A 25979-nucleotide genomic window follows, 5' to 3' on the forward strand; every position below is an offset into this window, starting at 1 on the left:
GCTAAAACACAGGCTACACTGTGCTTATTTCTTGCATTAGTTAGGGCAGTGTCTCTCTTTTTCTGGGTTTCTTATGTGGTTGTTTTCAGCATTCACCCTAAAATGCTGCTGTTAGCCATGACTACCCAAGCCTCAAACGTTTATTATACCTTTTCAGTTTGTAATTTTCTACTTGTCCCTAATTTTTGTGTTCTCGTTCTGCCAACTATTCTGAGTGTAGCCATTCAGTCTTTCTCATAGTAACCTTTGTTAATTTCCTCTGTAGCAGCTAAATGCACCAAGCATTGAAAATGTCACAGAATAAACAGCTCCAGCTCAAGTCTTCCTCCTGTCATGCTGATCTGTGTAGCAATTTAACAAAACCAACTTTTACTTTATAGCCACGTTTGTTAATGTAGTATAAAGCCACATAGTTAACTATGATTTGATTTTCTTCTGCTTAAATAGATTAAGCAAAACAAACAAATTTGTAACCAAATAAATACCTACCTGCAAAGCCACATTGATTTAAAAGAATGTTTGTAAGTAAACAAATATAATTTATATTGCAAGATGCATAACTAAGTAACAGGAGTAGATCAGCATACAGAACAAATCACAACAGTTGGGTGAATACAGAACACTTGTAACCTGTCACATGTTCTGTGTGGTAACAAGGAGTTTCTGGTACTAAAGCAGAGGGGAGTGGTGTTTGCTGGTGCTGCCACACATCTTTAGGTGTGATTTATATGATATTTAAATATTTAGCAAGTTGTTATACTCATGGGAAATGTTTTCAGATGACTAAGAATAGGGCAGTAAGCATGGAGGGAATAATGCATCCCTAGGGACCGGTACCACATAGGTTATAATGTTTCCTTGTAGCAGAATTTACATATTGTTCTGTTTTATCTAGATAATGTATCAATACATGCATCCAAACATTGTTTGATAGCTTCTTTTTAAATTGTTGGAATAATTTCTGGCCATGTTATCAGTAGTCAGACTTTTCTTAGTAGGTGTAACCCTTCTAAACTTTTAGTTTGAGTGGCTTCCAGTGACCGTGGGACCACTGGAAACTAAATATTATAGCTAGTAACTGGTAGTCTTTTCACAGAATCATAGGATCATAGAATGCCTCAGGTTGCAAGGGACCTTAGAGATCATCTATTCCAACCTCCCTGCCATGGGCAGGGGACACCTCTCAACTAAACTTGGCTGTTCAAGGCCTCATCCAGCTTGGCTTTGAACATCTCTAGGGAGGAGGCATCCACAACCTCCCTGGGCAGCCTACTCCAGCATCTCACTACCCTTATACTGAAGAACTTCTTCCTAAGATCCGGTCTAAATGTATTCTCCTTCAGCTTCAAACCATTTCCTACTGCTAGACATCCTTATGAGAAATCTCTCTCCAGGTTTCCTATAAGATTCCTTCAGGTGTTGGAAGGTAGCTCTAAGATCCCCCCATAGCTGCCTTTTCACTAGGCTGAACAACCCCAGCTCCCTCAGCTTATCCTCGTAGCAGAGGTGCTCCAGCCCTTGGATCATCTTTGTGGGACGCCTCTCACCTCGCTCCAATAAATCTTTGTCCTTCTTAAGGGTAATTGGTAAGTAGCTGTGTGTGTATCCAGGCTGTGCTATACTGAAATGGCTGCCTGTGTATGGGTTGGATGGTGGGATAAACACTGAGATGCTGGACAGTTTTCACATCTGTTTTCAAGTCTGTGTGTGCTGTGGAAACATTTGGGGGGAACAGAGATCTTGTGAAGAGTCAAAATCCTTTTTTAAAAGTGAAAATGCAACAGTAGTAAATATGAAATAAAAGTGCTAATTAATCCAGGGCAAACTAAAGATATATTGATCAGAAAGAGACAACTTGAGGTGAACTGTATACTTTCCAAATATTATTGTAGGCTTTCTAAATATTACTTTCTAAAGCTTAAAAAAAGCTTACAGAAGATGGGTTTTGATTCAGCTGTCAAAAATGGTTGTAAAGACCCAATTTAAGGCAGATAATAAAGGTTTTTGATGAACATTCCTTCAGTATACCACCCCATTGACAGAGCAAGCCTTCTTTTTTTGTAGGATAGTGCTGGATTCTGAAATGAAACACAGTAGGTAGGAGGAAGTTGAAGACTTCAGAAGCTATCATGTGTCTCAGAATTGAAGGATTTTTCCCCTACTCTTAAATTTTAGTATCCTATGTCTTGCGTGCATTCAGGACATAGTAAAGCTGTTAAAAAGATATCAGTGTCATTGCATGAAGAATTCTGAGTAAGAGCAAAGTTGTGGTTAGAGCTGGTCAGGACAAAAGAGAATTATTGCTTTCTAAGTTCATATTTAAAACTTTTCTTTAGATTCAGTAATCATTGCCGAGGACAAAAATAACAAGATGTAATCATCAGTATCATTAAATTTCATCAGCAGTAGAGTTTAAAAACTTAACAAATTACAAAGAATTTGACAGGTTAATAGGGTTTACACTGTGCAGTTTAAGGTTTTTCTTTTGTAAAAGATCTATGTGCAGAGATCTTTATAGTTCTTTTGGAGTTAAATCTTCAGGTGTCTTATTCTCAAATGAAGTCTTTATCCATGTTTGAAATTTCAAGTGTAACATCACTGAAATATTTTAGCCTGCCAGTATCACATCTGAATTTATTCTTTCTTTCTTCATTGCTTCCATGTCCTTTTCTATAAAGCTGTTTTCCAGTCAGTTGTTCCCCAGCCTGCTTTTTCATGGGGCTCTTTCTCCTCAAATGCAGACTTAGCCCTACTCAGTGTGCTACTGGTTTGATCATCTTCAGTACCAGACTTCATCTTCTCATTTGCTTTTGCAGTAGTAGTTGTTTTTGTATTGCTTTGAGTAATAAATACATTCTTATTTTCAGGGTTTTTTTCTTCTTCCAAGCCCTTGAACTCTGTTCCGCAAGTGATAAATCTTCCCAGTATTTTGGACTTTGCAGTTCACAGAACAAATTATTCAAACATCTTACTACTGTTTCATTAAAACCTTTAGCTTATGCTACAGCACAAAAATGTTTTGGATTTTGAACTAAATTGGTGTTTTATGGTATTCATGCTGAACTCCACTTACGTTGTTTAAATATTTTTTCTTTACTTTTACTTTAGTTTCTTTCTTATTTGAGAGATTTAATATCCTAAGATTTATTTATTTATTTATTTATTTATTACTGGCTCTTTGTAAATGAGCACATAACTCATATGGCTCAGTTGTTGTCACTGATGTAGTCAGTTTACAGTTATAGCTATTAAAGTTGAGCTTTTAGAAAATTACTGAGAATTCAATGACCTGAATTTTGGTGACAGTCTGTTGCATTATTATTCTTTGAAACCCCCAGTGCAAACCTTTAGGTGGTTGCAATTTAATTATCTATGTTAATGGGTTGGAGGAAGGATGAACCAAGCAGGGGCAAAGCTTCCGAGTCATTAAAAAAAAAAAAGAAAAAATACTTTGAAGTACTTTAAAGTAAGGGAAATGCTGGTGATCTTTTTCTGGAATTTACAGTGCTCTATTTCTGTGGCTGTAGGCTGCAAACAGATTGGATGTCAGGCTGATTGTCAGGGTTTGTGGTAGTGGTTTTGTATATGGGTGGTTTCTCCAGAATTTTGGATTTATTGTAGAAGGTAATGAGGTAACTTTCTTCTATCTTATGGCTAGCTGCGTATTAAAATACTTATTAATGTGTGACAAGAGTTTGAAAATTTACTTTCGGTTTCAAAGAAAAGTGATTCCTGAAACATAACTCACTACTAGAATATTAACATCTGTAACAACAAACCAGGCACAAATACAGGCTGGGTGTAGAGTGGATTGAGAGTAGCTCTGAAGAAAGAGGCTTGGGTGTATGGATTGGGGAAAAGCTCAGCATAAGCCAGCAATGTGGTCATGAAATCCCAGAAGACAAATTGTATCCTGGGCTACATGAAGAGGAGTGTGGCCAGCAGTGCAACAGAGGTGGTTCTCCCTTTACTCTGATCTTGTGAGACTTCCAACTCGAATACTGTGTCCAGCTCTGGTGTTCCCATCATAAGAAGGACGCAGAGCTGTTGAAATGAGGCCAAAGGACAGCCGCAAGGGCTGGAGCACCTCTGCTATGAGGGTAGGCTGAGGGAGCTGGCGTTGTTCCACCTAGACAAGAGAAGACTCCAGGGGGACCTTAGAGCTGCTTTCCAATACCAGAACGGATCCTACAGGAAACCTGGAGAGGGACTTCTTGTAAGGGGCTGGACAAGGGGGAATGGTTTGAAGCTGAGGGAGAGTAGGTTTAGACTGGATCTTATGAAAACGTTCTGCAGTATGAGGGTCGTGAGACTCTGGAACAGGCTGCCCAGGGAGGTTGTGGGTGCCTCCTCCCTGGGACTGTCTAAGGCAAGGTTGGATGAGGCCTTGAGCAGCCAAGTCTAGCTGAAAGGCATCCCTGCCCATCATCAGGAGGTTGGAATTGATGATCCAGATCTGAGGTTCCTTCCAACCTGAGGCATTCTATGATCCTATGATTCTGTGAAAAGACTACCAGTTACTAGCTGTAGTATGTAGTTTCTAGTGGTTCCACTGTCACTGGAAGCCACTCAAGTTATGGCAAGGACTTTTTCTAAAAGTTTAGAATGGTTACACCTATTAAGAAAAGTGACTACTGATAACATGGCCAGAAATTATTCCAACAGTTTAAAAAGCAGTAATCAAACATTGTATGGATACATATATTGATATATTTTCCAGGTATAACAGAATTATATGAATAATCACATAAAAGAGTTCAGTTTAAGTTAAAAAAAAAAAAAATCAATGTTACTTCTTTGAACCTGCTATGGGGAATGTCATTGCAAAGAGAGCACATCAAGAATTTGTTTGATTTACAGAGGAGATCTGACTTAGGGAAAGCTAGAAAAAACATTGAAATCTCACTATTGAAAATACTAAAATAAACGCTATAAGAAATATGAAAGGTAAACATTTCTTTTTCATAAATCTAGTATGCATTGCTTAAGTTTTTACTTTGCTGTGCATTCTTCTGCCTTCTTCCCTGCCCCCTCCCCCTTTTTTTCTATTCCATCCAGCCCAAAAACACAAATGTGAATAGATAAGTGTTTTTAGACCTACTTGTTTCCTTTCTAAGATGCCCCATACAAGTTCTCCAAGAACACTGCTATAAGGAGAGGGAAACGTGCTTTAGACACACCCCAAAATAACCATGATTACCCAGCTTTTCCTCCTCTTCCTGCGACAGGCAGAAGGCCCAGGTGCCAAGCTGGGGAAATTATTTTCCAGTGATGGCATCTGGCTCTCTGGCACACTCCACTGACATTTGTGTTGGCTGCTTTGCCATCGCCTCTGGGTGTGTTAATGGGTTAAGTTGATGATAGGATGTTCCTTGAGTATGGATGCCACATTTTTTCTAAGTCACCTTTGATTTCATTCAATTTCTGTAAGAATAAAGCTGCCCTTCATCCCGCCAAAATCTTTGTACTTCAGTTGACATACGTAACGATGTAATTTAGGATAGCCTTGTTGTGCTAATGGATAATTTGGATAGGAGAAACCACTTCTTTGGGTATTTTACACAGTGAAATGATGCCTGCCAAAACTTATTAATATAAATACTTTATTCAAGGACACTGTTTTCTTCTGTGATCTTAAAAAAAAAGAAGACCTAAAACTCTGAAAGTAACATTACAATGAGAAAAAGCAAGCATTTTCAAAATCTGATTATATTGCATGGTAATTCCTTGTCTTGTGCTCAAAAAAAACCCAAACAAACAAACAAACAAAAAAAAAAAGAACCACCACCAAACCTCATACTGTAGTATCCTTTTGTATATTGCAGGAAATGCTGATGGGACATTTTGATTTTAAAGTAACAAGTCAAGAGACTGCTTTAACACAGCACAGAGGGTAACTCCGATGGGCTTATCTCACAGCAACATGGTTTCTAGTTCTGAAATATCAGTTTATATGACAGTAATTATGAAAACAGGTTGGCAAGGAGCCAAAAAATGGCATCACATCGACAATGGGCTGAATGCAACTGGGAGCTGTGGGGCAGAAAGGCGTGATGCCAGATTGTGTGGCAGCTGAGAATCTTGTTGGTGACCGTTTGCTGTGCAGTCTCAGACACATCTAAAAAATTATGCATTCCCCATTGATTTCATGCTAAAATGGTAAAGAAAAAAAAACCCTATCTCTGAACTTGAACACAGTACATGCTGACAAGTTTGTTTTTGTCTTTTGAGTAGTCAGGATTTTCTATCTTGCACGTCCTCGTTCCTATCTACCATTCATATGACTGGCTTCATATATTCTATCAATATTGTCAGATGTCTACAGATAGCTGCATGCAAAGTTAACCAATGGATTCAATGTTTTCCTAAAGGTTTGATTTTAGGAAATAAAGGGAAAAACGCCAAAAAGTAAACAAGCAAAAAACTTAGAAAAAGAACCCAAAACCAAACCAAACATAACAAAAAAACTCAACACATACATGTTTTTTCCCTTCAGGAAATCTGTTTTAAGCTACTGGCAAAATATTGATAAATAGCACTTTGCTAAAATAAACAGAAACAAAGGAACAAACTAGACTCAAAAACTGTATGATGTCTAAAATAACTAGAAAAACGTAAGTTGAAAACAGAATTTTTTAACTGTGTTATGTGTCCATATGAGAGACTTTATGGGGTTTGTTGTTGTTTTGTTTGTATGCATGTTTGTCTCCAGAAAGCAGATCACACAAAACTTACTTTTAAATCTTTCTGCTGACTGGTCAACCACTGTACATTTTAGAAAGTTTTCTAATTATTGTTTGAAGTGGCTGCCATTATGCAGAATACTGACAAGCTGAGTAGATTAAGATCAATATTCATAGTAATTTTGCTCTTACATTAATTGATAGTTCATTGTTTTTTAATAATTCATTGTTAAGACCAGTAAGTCCAATCAGATATCTAATGTTATTTAGATTGTGAGCAACTTTTAATAAGGAAATCCTTTGGCTGTAAAAGGCTTGGCATTTCCTTCTGTGTCTCTCGGCAGGATATCCAGGTAGGTAGTCTTGCAATTAATCTTAGCAGTTCATTCATTCATTCGTCGCCCTTGATGTGCAAACGGTGTTGCCGGGTTCAGGCGGGCACAGCGGCGGGTCGGTTGACGGGAGACTTCGCGGCGGCTGATGTGAGCCGCGTCCCCGCTAGATGGAGTCCCCGGTACAGCGGCGTGCGGGGCCGCCGGGACCGCGGGCAGAGAGACCAGCGGCTGCCAGGGAAGGAAAAGGTTCCTGCGCCGGCATGCAGCCCTTGCTGGCCGCACCGAGCCCTCCCTAGGAAAGCAGCCCATCTCTTCACAAATCACTCTTGCGGTCTCGCCCAGACCTGAGCGAGGATCAGGTCGTTAGGGCTGTCTTCTTGCACCCCAGTGCCCCTGCACCTTCCCCCAACCCCCTTGCTTTCTACAGATTATCTGCATACTGGAGTTCAGGAAAATAAGGCCTGGCAAGGAACATATATCTTGTGCTTGGAGGTGTCTGCCACTCTTTAAGTACTGAACGTTTTTATTTATTTACTCACTGTGTTACCTTTCCCCCTGAAGACGATGGTGGGAATAAGGGCTCTTGGCTATTTGTGTGGCGAAAACTGAGTTAGTTAATGTTGAATGCTTATGATCTTATGAACTAAGTGGTGTTGAAGAGGTTAACTGTACTACAAAGTCTTTGTAAGACACTGGGTATGAAATACTGGAGAAGTCAATGGACGTAACACGGTGCTTAATAGAAACAGAAAATTAGTGATTCTTACTTGCCTGAGGTAAGCATGAGCCTCTAATGTCTTGATCATTGTGCAGAGACCTAGTAAAGAGCAGCAATCCTAACAGAAACCTTCGATTAGAAATAGGGCTTTTCATGACAAGAAAATATCACTGGAAGCATGAGATGATGCACATTAATTGAAAAGAATAGAGGGGAAAACCTTTTTTTTAGTCGTCTTCGCAAAGCAAAATACTTTAAAACAGTGATGTTTCCCTAGGTTATTGGAAAAAAAAAAAAAAGACATAACACACATATAAGAAAATAGAATGCTGTGTGGAGTAAAGGCAAAGATAGTAATGATTACTAGTAATTTGTTAAAATGTGTAAATGAAGTATTCTATTTTTAAGCTCATAATATGCTGCTTTTCCTGATCTGAAGTCCTGGGAGCTATTTTTTCCTGCGTTTCTAGAAAAGGAGTGTTGAGTGAAAGCACTGCACCAGTATTAGCTTCTGTACCACTTGCCTGAATTATTTTTATACCACATCAACCATTTTATAAAGTTGAGAAGGAAATATATTAATCATATGGATAATTTAATATGCAGTTGCAGTTTTCTAAAATATTCTTATTATTATTTTAGTTTTTTAATCAATGCTTGATGTCTGGAGGCATACAGTCTTCAAAATGCTGTAAACTTCTTAGGGTAGGGTACTCCTGAGGCAAGTTCGATGTGTAAAATGATGTGGTCTTGCAGCTGGTCTCTTTGAGGTCTTTTTTCATTTGGTGAAAAAGGTCTAACTGATTAGCAGTGTGCTGTGGTAATTCTAAAAAAAAGTTAACTTTTAGGCTGAGTGTTTGTATATGTGAAATGGGAATTTAAGTTCTGAGAAGTAGGAGCTGACTACCATACTGCAACAAACCGAGTCGATGGTTTTCAACGGAACGTGTTATGCTACATAATCGTAATTATTTTCATTGTAAATCAAAGAGTGTTTTCATGTTTGCATGTCAGTTGTGTGAGAAAGACTGCTGGGTCTTTTTGCTCTGTTTCAGAGGTTCTTTGAGTTCATGGTTTTATTTGCATCTTCAGGATTGATCAACACATTGTTGCTGGTATTTTTCAAATGGCAGTCTTACTGGATCAGGGGAGAAGCTGGGAATCTGCAGGTTCTCTGCATGTGATAGATTCTGTGACAGGGACAATCCAAACAAGTGGGAGAGGGGAGTGTTGCCTCTCACAGTGGTGTAGTAGGTATTGCACCTTAGATAGTTCTGTTACTGTTGTGGAAGAACTACATTTCTAATCGAATTCCCACGAAGGCTGATTTGGATTGTGTAGGTTGGTATCCTCCTTTTTTGAAACAGGCTTGCTGTTGTTAGTTGATATCTAATTGATACCATCAGCAGCAGAGTGTGGGTAACAACCTGAGGTGAGTTATCAGCCCTACAGAGCAGCACTGAGGCAACTGGAAGATGATGTAGATAAAGTGAGTTCTGCAGTTGCACACATTGATTTGTTGAGAATAAGAAAAAAATCAAGTTATTAATAATTTGCAGATGATATATTGATGGGGCATATGCTGCTCTGCGAAATTACATTGTATTTACAGCACAGCTGTTACTGTGCGTGAGGATAGAAGGTCAGAGTGTGTACAGTCATTCATGTACCTCTGGCAACTTTGTGGTGGCCCTTACTGTATATATAGCCCTAACTTGGAATGTGGTTGTGATTAATGGGTTGGGTTGGGTAGAAGAGTGTGTATAAACAAGGAAATGGCTTTAAAGAAGAAACATCGATTTTATTTGTACAAAAATAAAGCACATTTGTGTTACCTTTTTTTTTTGTTTTGAGACCTAATGACAAGTTATCCTTGGAAGGGATGAAAATTGGTCATGTCTTTCCCCTGCATCTCTTGAAGCAGCATATATCAGGCTAAAGAATTCTGTTTCTTTTTTAGGTCTCTTACACTGCTGAATTATGTATGTTTCTCTTTTGCTTCTCTGTGTGTCAGTGGTTTGGATAGTTAAAACGCTGATGTTCTTGTTTTAATAATAGAAATATAAGGAATTCGTTGTATTTGTGGGTCATATTTTTCTTGCTTTGAAACATGTGAAAAATAAGGATAAAAGACCAATGAGAAACTTCTGCAATTAATATTAGCTACATTTTCACTACTAAATTCTCTTGAAGTAATTGTTCAGTGTACTGCTTTTAAGAGTTTAATCTGTTTTATGGCTATCCTTTTAGCTGTAAAATAGTGCAGTAGACAGAAGAATCTTTGCTTGACCATCACCACGTTCCAGAACGTCACTTTGGGAAATTGGATAGACTTATATAGTTCCAAACTGTTTGGCTAGGAAGTGTGCTGCCTTTGATTTTGACATAATGTGGAACGAGTTGGTTATTTGCCTCCTTACATAACGTATTTGTTTTTCATTAAACATTCTGATAAGGTCTTATTAAAGTACCATGTATTATTTATGGTATTTCGTATGAAAATGAGCTGAAGGGAAAATTCTATCAGCTTAGGGCATTTGCAGAATAACACCCTTTCTGTGCTAGGAAAAAAAGAAAATTAAAAAAAAATTAAAAAGGAGAAAAGCATGACATTCTCCTGTCAGAACTGGAGACTGCTTAAGGCAGAGAGAAAGGATGAAAAAAAGGAGAAAGGATATTGAGAGGGTTTCTTTCTCCTCCTTCTCACTTCCTCTTGCTCTGTGGCATGTGTGGGTTTTTTGTTGGTGGTTTTTTTTTGCTTGGTTGGTTGGTTTTGGTAGTTGTTTGGGGTCGGTTGGTTGGTTTTGGTAGTTGTTTGGGGTCGGTTTGTTGGGGTTTTTTTGTGATATAGAACAGCACAGGTAACAGATTACTCTGTCTGGGCTGTTCTAGGAGACCAATCTATGGTAACCTGGAAAAAGGTGGATATTTCCTATGCCAAAAAACAATCCTTGGTTTGTGTGAGTGTTCTTGTGTTGGTTGCTGAGTTCTAAATACATTGGGTTTGTTACATTGATTGCTTTTGAGAAAGAAAATTACATAATAACTGATTCTGCTGGAAAATTTTTGGGTTTTGCATGAAGACTTAGTGGATCTAACTCAGTGTCTGAAGCTTGTGTGGGTGTAGGTATGTGTGCACTCATGGAGAAAGGAGAAGAATGTTTTTTTTTTTTTTCTAATACAGTGCCTGAGTTGCAGGGACATGTTTTGTGTCTGTTTCCAGCTAAGTGGGGACTAATATGTGCTTTTAAGGGTAGGTCTTAACATCAAACCAGTTATGTTGTTGACTTCTCTTGTATGTGGGTTATTTATTTATTGCTGTTAACGTTAAACTCTTGATCTAAGATGTGTTTTTGTGGGAGTTAAATATCCTATAAAATAGGTAATTTAAAAATCTTCTGCAGAGCCTTTTTGAAAGGAACCCCTTCAAAACCTCAGGTGGTGCTTTGAGGTTTGACCTTCTTTCCTGGAGAATTAATATTTAATTCATTTGTCAAATTCTAATTAAAAATAGTAGTATATTCTGTTATACTTGAGTTCTATCTAAGAAAAAAAAAAAAAGAGAGAGACCTGTAATATAGTACCTCAAGGACAAGCTGTAATATAAATTATTTGATTTGCAGGTCACATCCTACTTTATTACATAAAGACTAACTAGATCTACTAATGAATAATTATTACTCCATAAAATAAAGGGGGGGGAAAGAAAAAGCCTGCAAGAGTGGAATACTAATTTGAGGTATCACTCTCAAAAGTAAAAAAAAAAGTAAACATTAAATTCTGAAAATTGCAAATGTAATTTTTCCATGTAACCTGATAGGGCAGTCCTCTACAATAGATTGACTAGCTGTCAAACAGATTAGTAATTTTAGATGAGATGGGGTTTAGACCAATTTTAAGATACAGTCTTTATCCAAGCCTGCTCCCCTCCCCCAGTAAAGTAGACACAGTGTGCCAGAGAATCTTATTTCATTCCTGGTGTTTCTGCTGCAGTGGTTAACAGATATTTCACAGTTTGGCTGTAATGCTTTTATAGGCTTCTCTGGGAAGCTAGATGGTGAATGAAACATAGATATAAAATTAATTTCTGTTTTAAAAAAGCTCCTTTCCTGATAGTACTGCATATTTGCAGGAATCCTCTTGACTAGCCAAGATTCTTTCCCATCCCCACTTTGTGTTTCATACTTTTGTTCTTGGAAGGGGAAAGCCCTTTTTATGTCAGGTGTGAGTCCTGGGAGGGGAGGGGAAAAAAAAAAAAAAGTGTGTGTGTGTGTATGTGTGCGTGCGGAATCATAACAGGCATTCAGTCCCCGCTGGGCAATGACACTAATTGCCCAGATCTCATGGATGCCTGTGATGCAGCACGCTCACTTTCTCTCCTTCCCTATCCTCTCCAGGGATTTTTAAAATGCAGTATTTGAATTTTGGTGAGTGGTAAAGACCCTGCCCTAGGACCCATTTGACAAATGAGAAGCTGTGCAGCATCAGCACCAGCCGACTGAGCCTCACTGAGTCAATCTCTCTCTCTCTTACTAGTCAGCAGCTACTGTTGTGAGACAAGCTTCAGCTCTCTCTGTCATTGAGGAAGTTCCATTTGCTCATCAATAGGCTGCAGGCTGTGTCTTCTTTTTTTCCTCTCTGTTAAAAATTCGTAGTTTAAATCTACCAAGTTGCCTTAGCTGACAAATGAATGTAGAGATCTAGCGCTGGGGGGAAAAAGGCATTCAAGAAATACTGTTTCTTACTTAAATAATCAGAAGGAAGAAAGCATAGTGACAAGATAGGGCAAACGTGCTTGCATGCAAGCCCCCTCACTTGTTCTACGTAGACTTCAGAGCAACACCATGCAGCATCCCCTTACGGGTGCAACCTGCGTGGCACTGCCGAATGTGGGCATGTGTCCCCAGCTCTCCTGTGCCTTGACTTTTATGTACTTACAGCAGGTAAGTTTCCTTAACTTTTTCTTTTCCTGTAGTGCTTGCTTTGTCAGCATCGTTTGGGGGATTTGTAATCTTGGAGGTATTTTTTGTGTGAATAGACTGTAGAAATGTCTCCCACTGTGTGGAGTGCACGTTGTGCCTGCACTTAGGAATGGTGAGAGTGAATAGAAAATATGTTTTAACAGAGCATAACGCTTTTGCATAGCTGCCTTCTTCCCCCCCCCCCCCCCCATTTCTTTATTGGTGCTGTTTATAGATATTTAGCATAGTACTTTGACTGCATTTCTCGTGGATACTGTAGCAGAGTTTCAGCCATAAAGGACTGCTCTTTATTCACTTGCAGGCATAAATTATACTTCTAATGTAAATGTGCCCACTGGCAATTTTGTTTAAGCCTTCTTTGAAGCCAGGAATTTTAAGTCTGTGTTGAAACATGCTGCTGATTAAAATCAAGCTGATTTTTTTAGTTTGCAGAGAAAAAAAAAGATTTCTAAAGCTATATCTGTGCAGACTTCATACTTGTCACTGAAGTATATTAGAATGGATTTTGAAAAAGAAAAGGTTCTGATATCAGCAAAATAATACCAATTTCTAATCTATTTTTGCGATTTTTTTTTTTAAATTCATTTCATGTGCTTTTTGCTCCTAGGGGTGTTTTAAAATACTTCCACCCCTTTCCCCAATTTATTTACTCTTTGGAACCCTCACTCTATTATCACGTGAAATAATAGCACATAATGTTTTAAATTCACGTTTTGGAATTATCTTTGCATTCTACTTCTCTATTTTTATAACTGAGTTCACCATTACAGAGAGTCATGTAGTATTTGAAGCCAAGACAGAAATATGTTATCATGTAAAAAAATGATTAACCCTGTTTATTCTGTTTCTTTCTGCTGAAACTTATGGGAAAAAAATTCTTGTGTCTACTGTGGCAAATAGAGATATTTCTTCCAACTTCCACCACAGTAGTTTATATACATATTGACTTCCCTGAAACATCTCTAACTTTATTTCTATATTTACAAATGCCTGAATGATGTTTGACAGTATTTCTATTTGTTCCTAAAGATTAAAGATACTAGATTTGAAGCTTCTTTTTATTTCAGAATATTTGTTTTCTATTACTGCTGAAAGAACAGAACTGAAGTATTTGCAGGGCATAAACCCTTTTGTAGCAATTTTTCCTTCCAAAGTGTAGTATAAACCATTTCTGACTTACAGCTGGGAGTGCATAATAAAAGATTCCTGTATACGCCCTACATTATACATGTATGTGGGAGGGATTCATATGCCTGCAATTAAAATTTGCATCAGATAAATATGATGTCTTTAATATTTACATAAATTGCATGTCAAAACTAAAATATATGTTCTTAGTAGTTCTGTATTCTGGATACATTTTGGAAATGACATTTATAGATCAGCTTTAATGGTCCAGTGTGACTTGTGCACTTACTGACTGTATGCAAAATCAAGTCTTGCATTTTGTTGGATTTGTTCTTTTGAGTTTGTATGTTAAAGATTCAATTTTTTAAAAGGAAAAATGTGAATTAAGGTGAGAGGTCAACATGGCCACACAAGGAACTGATAAAGAGTAACATAAAGGTGAGGTTAGGTGCTACAATAACCTTCCTCTGTGAGCTATTGCAGTATCATTATGCAAACACATCTATAGTATGGCACTGCTTTAAGGTTTAAGAAACTGTGCAACCATAATGATTACTTTAAAACAGTGAATTCAATTCCATCTATTCCATTTGAGAGAAAGATGAGAAGTGATTGCTAATGCACTTCACAAAGCGCTATATCTAGCGGATAATTTTTAACTCTTTAAGTGGATTAACTGCCATACTGAAAGGCTCCCTTTTTCTATTTTTTTAAATGTTAGCTTTCTTGTCTGATTAATCCTATTGTCAGTTCAGAATCACTCTGCCTCCACTAATCACAGTTATATGTAAGTTTAGAAGTCATCTGAATTCCTTGTGATAATTGTGCAGGTTCAAAATACTGTGCTTGTTGCTTCTGTTGGTTGCTGGTTGGAATTTTAGTTATTCTGGATTCCTAGAGAGTTAGATAGTTGTCATCCTAATTGAGATATAATTTATTATTTAATTTCTTTGGTTAAATGTTCCTTTAGTAAAAATATTACTTTATCTCAATATTATTCAGGCAGAAAGATAGTCCTGTGGTCACATTACTTCCAAAACTAACATGGTTCTAGTTTTAAGTAGGAAATGATAAGAAGTGTTTCATATTGCTGAAAAACATTAATAAATTTCTAACATGACAGTCTACTTGGGTTTTTGGGGGTTTTCTTTTTCAGTTTTCCCATATCTGATATGTTTTGTATGTGTAGTGCAAATATCACTATTTCAGTGAAACTGTAAATATCTTTCTCACTCTATAAAGTTGTCTATTGATCTTAAATACTGGTAACCTAAAAGCTTTATCTGGCAACTTAATAACTAGTGATTTCCCCCTGCCTGTGGACCCTGCAACCAGCAGTATATAGACATTGCATGAACCTATTTGGGGGGGGGGGGGGGTTCCCCCCTCTAGAAATTTCACTTCAGCTCTATTAAATTCAGTTCACTTCCACCTCTATTAAAATGAATTCAGACATCTGTATTACAACCGAGCTTGCTCTCAGTTGTTAAACTTTAGTCTGTGTTTAGAATCTATGAAATAATGTGTTCTGTAATTTTGTGTGCATCTGCTGAATATGCTGGTGAGTTTTAGAACTGGTTATACGTCTTTCCTGAAAGACTGTAAAAGGCAGCACATTCTTCTCAAGATGGACAAACCAATCTTCCTGTCAATAAATATTTATGTAGCCATGAGGGTGATTGTCTTCTGTGGAGCTGTGATAATCATTTGGCAAAGTCTGTGTTTTGGTAGTCATTTTTAATTGGCTATTATTTATTTGCTAAACTAACACTGCTGGGTCAGTTTGTTTAGTATAAATGGATAAATTGTTTTCCACAGTGTACCCACAGAAGTGCTTTACTACTTTATTGAGAGTTAGAAACTTAAGTATTTGCTCTGATGTCTTCCAGATTAAGTACATATAAAATGTTTTAACAGCTAAATGAGGAGCTGATTTTATTTTTTAAAAAAACAGTTTGTGCATACAGAGTGCTTTACCTATAAACATTTAAAGCCTAACTGTTGAGAATAAAGCTGAAAATAAATAAAGTACAGAGGCCTAGTTCACATTATAAATAAACTGTCAATAAGATAGTAACTTGAGAAAGCCAAGAAAAAAAGAATGGTGCTTCTGAGTTAGTTAAGCTATTTGAAATGGTCCAAAGTGTATTGGATGTTCTCTCACTAATATGCTTCTAACTTTAGAAATCCAGAAAGAGTTTTCAATCAACATTAAAACCAAAATGAGTGTATTAGTAGTAGCAACAAACAGGAGGAGGTAACACAGTTTTGATTTCAAAGTTTTTACTGCGTCATTATGAAGGCAGAGACACTTGGGGAAAGTGTAGATGGTTTTGGGTTAGAATTTAAAGATACAGGAAAAGGCAGCTTGGATTTGTGGTGTACCCTATCATTTGGTGCTACTTTATGGTGTTAGAAACAACTAACTACATTTCTTTTCTCTTCTTCTCCTTAATATGACACAACAACGCAAGAAATAATTTCTGACCACAAGCTTACCACAAATTCTAGTGTGAAGTAATTTTTGCAGCAAAATTTGGACTGATAGTAAATTAGGATTTATCACATATTAATGGAGGCTCAGTACTATTAACTGCTTTTCCTTAGTATTTCCTTATGATACACATTTGCCTTGACACAGGGTTATTTAGATGGTGTTTTCTGAATGAAGTAACAAAGTCAACTGTTGTTTTGGAACATCACATAATGTTTCATGTCATAGTGTACAGTGCTGCTGTCATTATTTTTAATTTTATTTTTTTTTATTTTGTCTGTTTAATGATGATAGATGTGCCTTGGTTTAAATAGTGAAGTGGTTTGTACAAAGGGTAATTCCTCTTAAATGGAGCAATTCCTCATAGTGGACATTCACAGATCGAAAACAATTGAACTGAAACTTCAATATCAACCTTTTCTGTCTTTAACCAGAAAGTAGTTCACGGTACAGCTCTTGTATCAATGATGAAAAGAATCCACCATGAAAACAAAACAAAACCCAACAACCCCCCCCCATCTCTACCCCAGCGATTCCATTAGTGCTTACATGGTAAATTAGCGTAATTTTATTTGGGCCTTCAGCTTTATGACTATGGAGAAAAGCTGAATTCCCTGCTCAGTTACTGATGTCATGCTTCTGGATCTGATGATTTATAGGAGTCTGAAAGACTTCTATCATATCCTTTCTTCATGGCTTAATTCAACGTTGATTTATTTGGTAGCATTTTCAGTTGATGTAGTCAATAGTGTCAATAATGGAATAAGGATTAGAACAGATTATCTTAGTGCTATATTTGTGTAAAGAATTAAAATGGATGAACAATTCCTGGATACAGTTTACTGTTTTTATAGGCCACAAGCACATCTATTACTGAATGCCACCATTGCAGTTACAGTTCTAAATATGTGTCTTTTGCATTTTATACATTAGTGAGTCTTCAAAGGATCAGGTATATTGGTTAAATTCAGTAACTGATGGTTTATGATGTTTAAACGTATCACAAGAGCACTGCTTTTCTTTACCTAATGCTCTGTGGCTCCCCTGTAAAATAAGTTAATCTGACTTTAGCTCATGAAAATTTTAAGCATCTGTTAGCTCACAAATTGGAATCCTTGCACGATTTTGTTCCTCAGTCTGCTATTTCATGGCAATTTTCACGTGAGAACATACAACCCCTGCTTATGATTGCATGAGTGAAAAGAAGTCCACGTTACTAATGCTCACTCACCATCTGTTTTTCTTACAGCTGGGCCTTGAATAATTGTCCAGTAGCTGATGGACTGAGGGTAGGCAATCTTTTCAGGGTTTTGTGATTCATTTAACCAGCTTCACTGCTCCCAGAGAAACACTGTTTGTTTATTCATATGTGTAGGGTAAAAATCTGTGCTTTATCAGATATATTGTAGTACCCTCTTAAAACAAAACAAAAAAGGAATTGCTGTGCTATAATTACATGGCTGGATTTGTACCTAAGGGGGCAGTGTGGCACTCTGAGGGAATGTTAGAGGATGAATTGAGCAATCCTCAAAAGGTGCTAGTGTCACTGTTGCATCCAGAAGTGCTGTTAATGCAGAAGCAAGAAATGATGTCTTGATGTACTGTTTAGCTTAGTTACGGTAAATAAGATCGTTTGCTATTCATCAGTAAACTTCGAAGCTTTCACCACCTCAGAGTGAAAACAGATTACTATGTTTACATATCTTTTGTCTCACAAGAGCTGTTTTGCTGTTTTCTAGAGAGTAATGAGAAGTGGCTTAGTGATCAAGTGCTATAGCAGTACTCATTCTGATTAAGAGCTAGTTTGGGTCATTTAACTACAGCCTTGTCAAACAGAGTCAGTCCCTTGAACAATAGTGAGAGGAGGTGCTTTAGTTAAGTACTTGTCTAAGTACGGGAAGAAGGAGAGGAAAAAAAAAAAAGAGCCAAAGCCAACCAAGGAGGGGGAAAAAAGAAACCAAAAACCCAAGAAAAAGAAAACCCAACCCCAAACACAAAAATCCTCCGACCAACCAGAATCACTTAAGAGGGTTAGTTCCTGCTTTGGAATATAAGAGCAAGAGCAGTTGCAAAGGAGCTTCCATGTGGCAGAAGCAGGTGAATATTTTTGGCTTAGAATAATTGTTTATATAACTGAGCTCTTTGAACCTTTTGAAACACTTGAGAAGTGATGGCTGGATTTTCCGTTGTGAGGGATTCGTAAGTTGTCACTCTTCATTGATACTTGCTTAGTATGTATATGGATGGTTATTTTCTGGATAAAAAATAAAAGTAAATGTGATGTGGTGTTTTATGCCAAGGAAAGTGTGTGGTGCTTATGTAAGAAGGGGTTTTTCTCAGGCAACGAGTAGATATCTCATTTAGTTCATCGAGATTTTTTTTTTTTTGACCAGTAGCCATGCAATAGTAGACTGAAGTTTTCTTTGGTTTTCAATGTGCATATTTCTGAACTGGTGAGTAAATACTATCAGTATGTTAACATTAATTCTCTTTTAAGTATTTTTGAAGTATTTAGTATATAGTATAAACTAAAGTGAAATTGATGCTAGAATTTCTTGTCCTGTTTATATTCTAGAGTTAATGTTAGTAGAAAGAAGAAGTCAACACTCTCTAAGAATCCTTTGAGCTTTCCTGCTTTTTAAAGGTGTATGTACAATTGATTTATCAGTTTTAAGGTGTGATGTGTAGTACAAGAGCTCTCCTGAGGAACTCCTGTCATTTCTTTGCTAGCATTGCTCATTTACCTCTGAGTTGCCTAGTGCAGCGCCATTGACTTCTTTTACATTTTCCTTCCCCTCCTACTCTGTCAGTGCAGCAGCCCAGTGAATTTAATTAGAGAAAATAGCATATCTAATGTCTATAGTATTCTGAGTAGTTGTAGTTGGGCCTTTGGTCTTTTGCACTATAGCAGGCTCCAGCTGTGGAGAGATCTCGCTGTGTTTTGATCCTGCTCTTTCTCATTGTGTTGAACACATGCAGAATCAAAATTAGATACTGTAGTAAGAACTGAAGCATTCAGTGAATTATTTTTTGTTCGCTGTGACTCACTGATTTATATTTTTTTCCCACAGATCTGGAAAGAAAATGTGTGTTACTTTAGAAATGAAATACTTAACATGTTCAGAGGCTCATAAATAAGATTTCAAGTGCTTTCATCTTAGATAGTTTTTTAGATTTACCTTTTGACCCTTTATATCAAAATACACCAGAAATTGTTCATCTTCCAATCTGTAACATCTCGACTATTCTTTTTGGTTTCTTTTGTTTTGATAACTGTGCATAAATTTAATACTCTCTTCTCAGATGTATTTGAGGTGTATATATGCTTATAGTTATGATATGCCTTGCTTCAAATTCCTTAATGACTTGCACTAGAATTTATTATTATTATGTAGTTTTAAACACTGCTTCTTTGGATTTGCTTATAACCTTTCAGAGCTATCCTTGCTTGGCAAATAAACCCTCTATAAATTAAGTAGTCATTTACAGGTATTGATTATGGGCACGAAACTTTCTTCCCAAACAAGAAGTCTTGAAGCAAGAAGTTTTAAAATACAAGCTTGCATTTTCATAAGGGCACTGTCTTTCACAAGACAGTGTGAATTTGAAGCATTTGTTTGAAATATTTGTTCGAAGCTTTGGTAAACGATACAGAGGGAGGCAAAAAAACCATGGTAAAAGTTCTTTCAGAGTATAAGACCTTGACAAAACAGAGCTAGTGTGAAAATTTGGGGTTGAAAAGAAGCCAGGCAGCCCATATATTCCATGAGTGTCTCCTCCTTTCTTAAGCTTTTCTCTCCTTGTCATGTGTTAGTCCTATCACTGGGATGTTACATGGCTGCATAGCTCAATTAATGCTCTGTGGCAGGAGGAGGAAAAAAATGTCTCTCTTGTCAGAAGCGAAGTTATTTACTTTCAAAAGCTGACAGAATAGCACTGCAGGGGCTTCATTTATTTCCGTTCAGAATGTCATTATTGTGTAATGCAGAGGGACTTCTGCATGCATTGCAGGCTTATTCTTGTAATCCTTAGCCTGCTGGATGGCTGCGTAAGTGTAAAATGGCACACTGGAATGTTTCCCTATTCTGACTTCACCTCATTCACTTTTTGCAAAACTGCATTCCAAGTGTCTGAAATATTTACTGCTTAGATGGTGAGAAATTTGTGTGTCGGCAGGGCTGGTGCTTGATGCATTCGGACTCTTGCTCTGGCCTAGCTGGAAGACTGATTGCATCCTTAGTTACCTTTCTAATGTGTGCCATTTTTCCTGATGGGCAGCATATGGTTTGAGATGGCTTTTTCAGCATTACTCTCTCTTAGTCATACTCCTTAGTTTTTCTAAGTCTAGCCTGAAAAGGAATATTTTAGTACAGAATGTTTTATAGGAGATTGCTGTTTCATTTCATAGTTTGAGAAAAAATCCCATTCAGCTTCTGTTGTATTGCATGTGCTTTTGAGGCAAGGTAAATAGCTTTGATGTCCCCTATCCAAGTTCAGTGTGTGTCACTGCAAAAAGACAGGAATGTTCAGAAACTGCAATTCCAAAAGTTGTGATTTATTTTTCCTTTCCCATTGCTATGCCATCTATTCCAGCTCCACTTGGAATGTGACACTTAGCATGTGCACAGGAAATTGCTTGTTGCTCTGGGGGTGCACCTAAGGTACAAACACTGATACAGCTACTTGCAGGAGTTCCTTATGCCCAAACACTGTCCTCCTTTCTGCCTCCTCTTAAAAATAACAGAAGAAATGCTCCAATGAAAAATGACTTTGTTGGGAGAGGAGTCATATTTTCAGTGATAGTTAATTTTATTTAATTTTATTGTTTTGGTTTTTTTTATTTTTTCAAGACTGACTCCAGTTCTTTGTTCATTCTGAAGTGGTAAACTAAATGGATTTTAAAAATAAAAAATGTATTCGCTATTAGTAGTTTTCTTTGAACACAACCTGCCTTTAAATGAAGGGAGAAGGATTCTACTTCTAAATGGGCTTGCTTGCTTCTTTCCTTCTTTTCTCTTCCTTTATTTGCAGGCATAAAAATCCAATAAATTGCTATTGCAGTTTCTGGGCTTGGGGGAGAAAAAGCAGAGGAAAAGTACAAAGCTATTGGGAAGCGTCAAACACGGAGAATGATGAAGTACATTTCATAGCAGCCAATTCCAACCCCAAAATCCCTGTTGTGCAGGAAGGCTTTCCAGCTCACACAGGAAATTCAGCCATTGCACAGCACAGTGTTAATGATTTATACACACCGCACCGCTGCTTTTGTTCACTAGCAGAGCCAGGTTGTGTTAATAAAGGAATTTCAGGGAAAAGGGTCCCGGCATGCTGAGTTGTTTTGCTCAGTGCGGTAGATGCTGCCTTCATAAATCAAAGGAATTTAGTGCTTTACAACCTTTCAGAGCTGCTGAGGGTGGTTGTTTTTTTTCTTTTTTTAATCTGATTCACCTAGGAATATTTTCATTTCTTTTCTATAAAGAATGAATGAACTACTGGATGAGATCTATCTCAGCTGTTTTAGGGTTGATTGGTTTGCTTCACAGTGGTATTATACTTCCATTTGTTTTCCATTTGGTATTTATACTTTATGGTGTTGTCTATGGAAGGAGGCTGGTGTGGGTTTATTAACATAAAGAGATGCAGATCACATTATATTCTGTCCTAGAAATAACTAAATAAAATGTAAAGGCAAAATGCATTTGCAGTAAACAAAGCAACTTTGTTTTCTTTATCTACCATGAAAAATTAATAACACTTATTAAGGCATTTACCATTTTAAAGTCAAGATAATTGTTTTTAGTAGCAAAAATATGCTTCCATGTTATGTTGCAGTGAATGTGAGTGTTAATTTTCAAAGTTTTTGTTTTGTTTTGTATCTGGAAACTTTTTTCCCTAATACCAACTGTAGGACTGGTTACATAATTTATATAATGATTCTTCCCAAATACTGGATCAGTATTGATATTACCAAAGAAAATATATGTCTATACTTGATTATAGAAAGGATGATAAAGAAGGATGGTTTTAGAAGAAGCTCTCAAATTCTGATGTGAAATAGAGTATTAAACAATGTTATGAGACACTCTTTAGGAAATAAACACTTGGTTTGATATTTAGGGAATCTAATCTTGACTTTCCATTGTTGTTCAACAATAGGGTGGGGGAGTGGAAAATAATCACAGGGAGCACATTTTGCAGTTAAAGGGAACCTGCCTTTCCAGGGGAATCTGAAGGCTGCATTACCCACCAGGCATAGTGGGTTTTGTCTTTTTGGGTCATTTGGAGTCATTGATTCATACAGCTTTTGCTTAGAGAAAATCTACCTGTCCTATTCTGGCTGCATTACAACAGAAAATTTAGTTCCCTCTTAGCTTTGTGAAAGTCAGCTGTGTGGGAATTAGTTCTGCAAAAGTTAAGGCTTCTTTACGCTGAGAGGAATTTTCATTTGCAGTTGTTCTGTAGTCTAAAGGCAGACAAATACCTTTTCCATTTTCATCACTGGTTTAAATATTACAGATGAATAGAAGACAGGTGCCCAGTAAATGAGGTTTATGTTTATAGAGTTCCATTTTTGTATTTGTTTGTCCTCTATTATTTGGGTGCATGAGTGTTTCATTGTATTTAATTATGTCTGTGAGGCACAAGACAACAGTCAACATCTGCTCTATTGTTTCCTTGGTTTACAGATAGCTTTGATGGGTTATTAAACAATCTATTTTTCAAACAGAAAACAGGGAAACAAGCTGCACCCATATTATGTAATTCTGTAAAGGTACATTATGTAATTAGCTGTCTAGTATTTGCACAATAGGCTTTTATTTTGGTAGAGTAAGTGATGCTCCATTAAAAATATGGGATGATCTCAGGCAGTTTTATTTTATAATGAATTTCTAGTTTATAAAATACGGGTTAAGTTGATTTTGCCACTACTAAATTGATTTCGCCATACATTTTATCCTGAAATAATGCTTTTGAGTTGTGAATGCTAATACAAAAATGAGAAAAGTGTAGCCACTTTCAGTTATTACTGAAACAGCTACTGATGAACTCTTACTGATTACAGGGAAAGTATTAATTTACTGGAACTATTTTTGACTAAAAGTTTATGCTGTTACCAGAGCATCAGATGGGGAACTCAGTGCTCAAACTGCTTTTACTCTGACACTTCATACTCAGGGCAGACAACCCTTGGTACTGCCCTGCCAAGAGAAGTTCTACTGTACAAGCAGGCAGACAACACTTGAGTAGGACTTGACTCCTCTACAGATGGATTATCTGTTGGAAGAGTGCTTCTTTCATTATGTACTTTTGAAGTTTTTTGTTTTGTTTTAATGTACCTGTCACCTGTTTAAAGGGGGGGGTTATGTGACACTGGTGTCCACCATGCTTGCTGGATGGATTAAAGTACGCCACTGAAAAATTCCAAATGCACAGAATGTGATTGGTTTTGCCTCAAAAATAAAATGTAGAAGAAAACTTTCCTGAGACTAGGGATGAACAAATGCTAAAATTAGACCTTCTGTAGCTTCTGTTGCCTGTTAAAAATGTTTAAGGAAGAATTTGTAGTATTTTCATGGCTAATGAGCTGCCACTGCATACGGTTAGAGAGCTACAGCTATCTATAGCTGGTTCTTAAATGTGTACACTTCAGGCCTTTGAAATGCTGTCAGTGTAAAGTTTATGTACACAGGTTTTCCTTGAAATAAAGTTACTCAGTATCATTTTACTGTGAGCTAAACTACCTCTTGTCTATACATTAGGAACAGATGTTCCAGGTGTTTGTTTAAATGTCATTTTGCAAAAAGGCATTCATTTTTTAGCACAGGATGAAAATCCTTCACTTTTGTGGAAGGACTTGTTAGAAATCCTTTGTCATCTCCTTCTCATCTAGCCACATGCATCAGCAGCAAATTTGTGGACATAAATCAGGGATTTGAGATCTGGCCCTTCAAGTGTCAGTAAATGCTCCTCAGGAGATTTGGGGGATTACACTTGCAATTTTGACTCTCCACAAACACATGACAAATGAGAACTCAAACAAGAACTTTTAAATACAGATTTCTAAATACTGAAGCAATGCCAGTGTAATGCTGACTGTAGGCAACTTTGTTTTCAAGGTGTTTCCAGAAACCCAGTGAGGGGTGGAGGAGAAAAGAACTGTAGGTTTGATTGGTGTTTGGTTGTTTGGGGGAGGTTGTTTGTCTGGTTGGTTGTTTTTTTCTAGAATGCTTATTGCTACATGGTTTGGTAGAGTTTGTCTCTTAAGAACTGCCAAACCCAACATGCAGGTGTCTTCAAAGGCATGTGTGGGAACGGAGCATTCACAGGCTTTTTTTTTTTTCTGATATGCCATGCAGAGATGGATTTTAACAGGAGGGAAAACCAGGATCAGAATTTCTTCAGGGTTAGATAGGCACAGTTTATTGGCTTCCACTAAGAATGTTATCCTTAGCTTTGCTGTGAGAGTAATGTGTTGTACAGTTCATGTGCATTTCCTCTCATCATCATATTCTTACTCATTTTGCTTAAAAATAGTTTTAAGTGCCTCTTTGCACTAAAATTAGAGAAGTGGTGTGTGCTCACTTTCAGCAGAAAATGAACTTTGAAACTGCTTTATGAAAAGCAAGGCAAAGTTATTGTCACAGATTTATGAAGTAAGCTGCATTAGAGCAGGCAGGGTCTGATCCGTGATAGTGGTGGATGTTGGTTATTTGCATAGCTTCATGAGGAGCACAAAGCTGTTCAGTGTTTTGTTTGTGTGATCTTAAAGACCTAATGGGGGCCAAGCAGTAGAGGAAAAATATTCAAGAAATTGAGCTTGTTTACTAGTGCCATAAATGGCCAAGTAGATCAGTAGACACCAAGAAGAGTTGTTAACATACATTGCTCATGAAGTAGTACTAGATTACAGAGGCATCTAAGTAAGCAGGCTGTGAAGGAAACTTATCATTAAGAAAATATCTGAGGGAATTATAAAAACCTTTGAAAATAATTTCTTTAGGAATTCACTAGTCCTGGCTGACTCATTAATTATCCTGAAATGTGGCAGTTCTGTAAAGCAGCTGTGTAGCACTTTCCTGTCACTGAAATACCAGAGACTTTGTCCAATAATAGCATTTATAATTCAGATGTGCAAAAGTTGTGTCTGTGTGGGAACAACAAGATATGAACTTTCAGTGCAGTTTATGTTCGTTGAGCAGCACAAGTAAAAATTTGTAGTGGAATATAAAATATCTGGGTTTTATTTGTTCCTGGTGCTCACACATCTTGCTGATTTGTTTCTTTTTTTACTAAACAGTGTCATGGGTTGTATTTCTTCTGCTTAGGGACATGACTATTGGAAAATCTTGAGAAAAGGTAAGATGCTTTAAGTCCAAGAGTCTGAGTTAAATTTTTGATGTCTAATCCTCCTGAGTTGCACTGCAGGAGAACTGGACACATGTCAGGTCTTAGAAGGAGACTACTCTTTGTCTTAATTTTTGCAGCAATAAAATCTTATTTATATCCAACTACTAACCTTAATATCAGCTAAAGTACTGATTTCAATAAAAACAGAAATAATCTTCTTCTATTGTGCTCTGCACAAATGTACAGCAATCCTTTGCTGGTGTACTCCAAGGGCACTGACTAAGGTTGATT

General features: G+C 37.2%; 1 protein-coding gene across 4 annotated transcripts in view; it reads left to right on the forward strand.

Annotated features, from left to right (window-relative positions):
- Nucleotides 1-25979, forward strand: part of RBFOX1 (RNA binding fox-1 homolog 1) — a 1190001-nt gene that overhangs the window by 903267 nt on the left and 260755 nt on the right. For 3 of the 4 annotated variants that reach the window (XM_054391094.1, XM_054391098.1, XM_054391101.1), the window contains exon 1: nucleotides 12581-12679. The exons of the other annotated variant lie outside the window; for it this stretch is intronic. In XM_054391094.1, coding sequence (XP_054247069.1) covers nucleotides 12581-12679 — 99 coding nt within the window. Of the gene's footprint in view, nucleotides 1-12580; nucleotides 12680-25979 lie in introns of those variants that run through there. 4 annotated transcript variants of the gene reach the window in all.

The sequence above is a fragment of the Indicator indicator genome, chromosome 22 (assembly GCF_027791375.1).
Source record: "Indicator indicator isolate 239-I01 chromosome 22, UM_Iind_1.1, whole genome shotgun sequence".
Classification (NCBI taxonomy): domain Eukaryota; kingdom Metazoa; phylum Chordata; class Aves; order Piciformes; family Indicatoridae; genus Indicator; species Indicator indicator.